This window comes from Sipha flava, unplaced genomic scaffold, assembly GCF_003268045.1.
Source record: "Sipha flava isolate LNK unplaced genomic scaffold, YSA_version1 269_pilon_pilon, whole genome shotgun sequence".
Taxonomy (NCBI): domain Eukaryota; kingdom Metazoa; phylum Arthropoda; class Insecta; order Hemiptera; family Aphididae; genus Sipha; species Sipha flava.
In genome coordinates, this window is record NW_020272933.1 from 287,514 (window position 1) to 292,581 (window position 5,068).

General features: G+C 27.5%; 1 protein-coding gene across 1 annotated transcript in view; it reads left to right on the forward strand.

Annotated features, from left to right (window-relative positions):
• The window catches only part of LOC112685206 (mitochondrial intermediate peptidase), a 6,524-nt gene extending 3,631 nt beyond the window's left edge, over positions 1-2,893 (forward strand). The window contains exons 10-11 of the mRNA XM_025557026.1: positions 2,065-2,298; positions 2,360-2,893. Coding sequence (XP_025412811.1) covers positions 2,065-2,298; positions 2,360-2,650 — 525 coding nt within the window. The 3' untranslated portion in view covers positions 2,651-2,893. The remainder of the gene's footprint in view (positions 1-2,064; positions 2,299-2,359) is intronic.
• Positions 2,894-5,068: the final 2,175 nt, after the last annotated feature.

A 5,068-nucleotide genomic window follows, 5' to 3' on the forward strand; every position in this document is an offset into this window, starting at 1 on the left:
ATATATATATTGAATATAGAAAACGGAATTAACACTTATTATATGCACAATAATTAACAATACATGGTTTTTTATTAGATTAAATATATTATATTTATTATTAATTATATATAATAAAATAATCGATAGCTTATAATTTTTTTCTTGACTTTTGAGAAGAAAAACATTCAATAATATCATAAATATTAATAGTTTTCGTTAAATCAGCTTCAATGTTGAGGGTTGTTAATTAATTAAGACGATTTTCTCCCGTTGTTGATCTTAAATAAGTTTTGATCCTTTTTAATGAAGAAAATGATTTTTCCGTTGAACAATTACTCGAAGGTGTACATACATAGTAGCATCCTTAGAGCAATATCAATATAAGAATATACTTCAACTTAACTATTCTCTTTTATTAATGCTAACATACATTGAACACTTTAAGGTACAATTTTATTTCTTTTGTAAACTTTTTAAATGTGCTCTAAAGTGAATACCGCGTTCTGTGTACCCGAGTCTTTATTATAAACATCGAACGAAAATATAATATCTTATCGAATAATAAATGTAATAGAACTATTTTGTTATTACACTATTACCTAGGTGACTAGGTATAGTATAATTTTTTTAATTTCTTATTCGATACTCAATAATATTTTTAAAATACTAAACAATACTGAAAATGGTGTGAAAATTAAAAAAATCACGAACACATCAATAATAAAAGTTATTTTGCCGCTCCCAAAAATTTGCCACCCGGGGCATTCGCCCCTTTCGCCCCCCCCCCCTTAAATGCGCCACTGAATATACTGTTAAATATATTTAATCAATGTAACTTGTGTAGAGTAAGGTAGACAAGATAACTCATAACTCAGTACTCACGTAGTAATGTCACCAAATTAAAATGATCTTAAATCGTTATTGTTTGTTGTTAGATAATATTTTTAAATACATTTGTGAAGATATAAAATATTATCAATGGTCAGTTTAATCTAAAACTTTAGATAGTTACACCTTAAATAGTAGATAATAGATTTTAGATACCGATTATCGACTCGTTAGATTATTCACAATCAACCAACGATAATATTACAATAAAATAATAATATTATCAACTCATTTTATTTTTACATAGGGTATTCCATTAAGAGTCCTATATCACTGGATGGCTTCCTTACTCACCGTCTTTTTGTCTGTCATATTAATTTGTTCTCCTATTTACTTATTGAAATTTTTTTAAATACAAACTGTATTAATTGATTTACATATTTTTATAATAAAAAACAAAAAAATAATCTTTGGGTTTTCCAAAAATGTACGGGGCCTCATACTTAAATATAGCTAGGGGCCCCGTAGGCATTTGCCGACTAAACGACCGTTAGATCCGCCACTGCTTGAAATTTTTTTCTATTATTCAAAAAATTGGAAAGATAATTTTATTCTTATAATCTATGTAAATCTATGATATTATTAAATTAAATTTCCTTACTTCATTAAGTATATGCAATTCTAAAATTTGATTACTATAACATTTCTTGTAAATTTGAATTTGGGACAATCTTTTTAATTTTATTTAAAAAGTGTGAACTTTTTTGTGTCTTATTTTGAAATATTTACTTGCTTTGGTAGTATGCAATTTGTTACAAATAAATTTAAGTGTCAAGTCAATATTATCTCAAAAAAGAAGTTATTTTTATAATTTATGGCTATATAATTATTTTTTCATTAAATTATTATCAGTTTTATATCAAACCTTTATACTAAATAAATTATTATAGTTTTTCATAATGTGAAATAATAATAATTTAACAATTAATAATATTAATTAGAGGGTTTTTTTGTATACATTTATGGATTTTTTTTTAATAATATTTAAGTAAAATTACTCAAAAAAAATATGTATATCATAACGTTGAGTTTATAATTATATTTATTTAATGGAATTACATTGAAGTTTATAAAAAAAATGATTTAACATATAAAATCTTCTGAGTAAAGATGATTGGAATCATATGGTATAATTGAATTGGTTTATTCTGATAAGATTTCTTTCAAATTTTTAATTTAATTAATTATTTACAGGCCATAAAACAGTATGCTAAGCATTACAGAACTAGAGAGCCTATGCCAGAAGATATGCTGAAGAAATTATGTGCATCCAAGTATCTCTTTGCTGCTTCAGAAATGCAGCTACAACTATTTTACTCTGTACTTGACCAATATTATCATACACATGCTCCACAGCCACGGAGTACGACTGATTTACTTGTAAAATTACAAGTAGAATACTATGGGTTGCCATATGTTAAAAATACAGTAATATATATTATACTTTTTACACAAATATAAGTTATAAAATACATTTAAAATTATTTAGGCATGGCAATTACGGTTTTCACATTTTGTCGGTTATGGAGCAAAATATTATTCATATCTAGTATCTAAAGCATTGGCAGCACGTACATGGCATGAATTTCTGAGTAAAGATCCATTAAATAATATTCAGGGTGAACGTTTACGTACCGAATGTTTACAACATGGTGGTGGGAAACCAGCAAGAAAATTAGTTTCAGACTATCTGAAAACACCTGTTACACCAGGACTTTTGGCTTCATCTTTAATACAAGATATTGATCAAGGCTATGCAATTGTTAAATCTACCAATTAAATTTTTTTTTTCATTTATATATTTACTATATTATTTTATATATAATTAATGATCAATTTGAAGAACCTTTAAAAAATGTTGTAATATTTTTCAATACAATTTAGAAAATTTACTTTCCAATCTTTACTTCCTTCCTTACCTGTTTATTTACCTTTATATTTTCATCTAACACATGTTTGCCATAAAATATATGTTATTAACATCAATGCATTTATAAATAAAATGTACAATCAATTTATTGAAGTATTATATAAATTTTCAGTCTTTTTTATTCCAGTAGCTTTGGTCATTCAATATCACACATATGAAATTTTATAATCATAGTGAAATTAAATTTATATTGAATGATTTTTTTTTTATAAAAATAATTTTTATTTTTATAGTAGTAATAATACAATAAAATATTTTATATCATAAGAAAACTAAGGACTTGCCAACATCACCACTTTTGTATACATAGCTAAAGACCTATTCTCTACCATTGAAGTGCAGATAAATCCATGATTATCAACATAGAAGATGGACAGCTAGTGCCGAAGACTTTAACACTCTTAATAAAAATTCAAAAACCCCTCCAGTGGAACGCAACATCTATATAAAATACCTAAAGGTTAATTTCAACTACAAAATTATTTTCGACAGCAAGAGTTTTCTGTCTCAATTAGAAAAGGATTTTAGAAATTTAGTAACTTTTCCATTATTGCACGGAGATCAGAAACTTAACATATTGGATTAATATGTTTACCCAAAGTTGATATATCCTATGTAAACCACTTCCGTCATCCTTCTATATAAGAATTACCCATAAGCTTAAATCCATTGAAAAAGTTAGGGGGGGCAACGATTTTTTTCATAAACCAAAGCCATGGGGGCCCCCACACCCCCTCATAAATGATCCTAAACAAATTTTGAATTTAACATAGGAAAAATTTTTATTGAACAACTGAATGGAAACATAAAATTACTGTCCAATTACAATTTTTTTTATATTTCAAATTTAATAATATAGGTATAGGTATTGTATTAGAAAAAAAAAAACTATAAAATAACCGTCTTGTTGAACCGTTAAATATATCTTATTACAGTAAATGCTTTATTTTAAAACTATCATTCTTGAGGATTTAGAAAATTCGTTCAAAATACATTCAGTATCAATATTTTTTTTACATCCTTCTCTATATGAAGAATAAAAAGATTTGTAAAGTGTTCTTGATGCATAGAAGTTCATACCCACGTCTTTATTCTTTGCATAGTCGAAAAAGGTCGCTCACATGTTGCAGAGCTGACTAGTAAAGTGTTACTTGTAACATTTTCTTTATTTTAAAAATACTAAATATATTTATACTATGATATATTAATATATTATAATAATGTACTATGCGGAATAACTGTCTTAAAAACTTTACACATAAGACTCAATAGTAAAATAATAAATAGAATATATATAACATACAAGTACAACGTACAGCAGGATATGAACTAAATAAAATAATGAGTGATAAATAGTTACAACTTAAAACGTACAATTAATGTAAACTATAAATAAAACATTATCGTGTATTATTTTTCACTGCTGCCATGCAGCAATCAACACAGTTATTGTATCGACAATCGGCAGTAAGGGTTTTCCAATATATAATATATATAATACATAGGTATATTATATATATAATTTTATATATGTATTTTATTTTATTCGATGGACGATAAAACAAATCACTATAGGACAGTGTTTGGAATGTTCCAACTTATAATTTTAATTTTCTTATAAAATATTATGTAAAATATTATACAAACAAATATATAGTACAAAATATTATTATGTGTTATATTTCTTGTTTTTTAAGAATATAATATATGAAAAAAAAACTACAAAATTGTTATGTTTGCAAGAATGTTTGGGAGGGCTTGGTGGGCTTTTTTTTTTTGGAGGGGGGCTAATCCCCCTCAAGGCCCCCCCCCCCGATTTCCGCTAATGGAATTACCTTGAACGCGTGGATATGCTGGTAAAGCAAGGAGTTAGAAAGATATGCGGCCTTCTCGCCGACACTACAATTCTAGTCTACTACACGGGTAGGAAATATCGGGGCATCGGTATGCTAAGAGACATGGAAGGCTTTTAATCAGCACATCGCCATCGCCCGAAAGCTATCGCACGTCCAGGACCCACAATTGCTAACAGTTCGCGATCAGTCTCCGGCACGTTTTGGTCCCGTTAACCGGCCCAAATCCACGCGCGGTTCACAACGATTTCAATAAATTAAAAGAATTGTGACGGAGGGGAATAGGCATACTATGGTACAGCAGTTGTACCGTGACTAACGCTCGTATATCAAAAAAAAAAAAAGCGGTCTCTTAAGTGAACAAATGCTATCAAAGCATCGATTAACTCTAATTAAATGTCTTTAATTATACTCT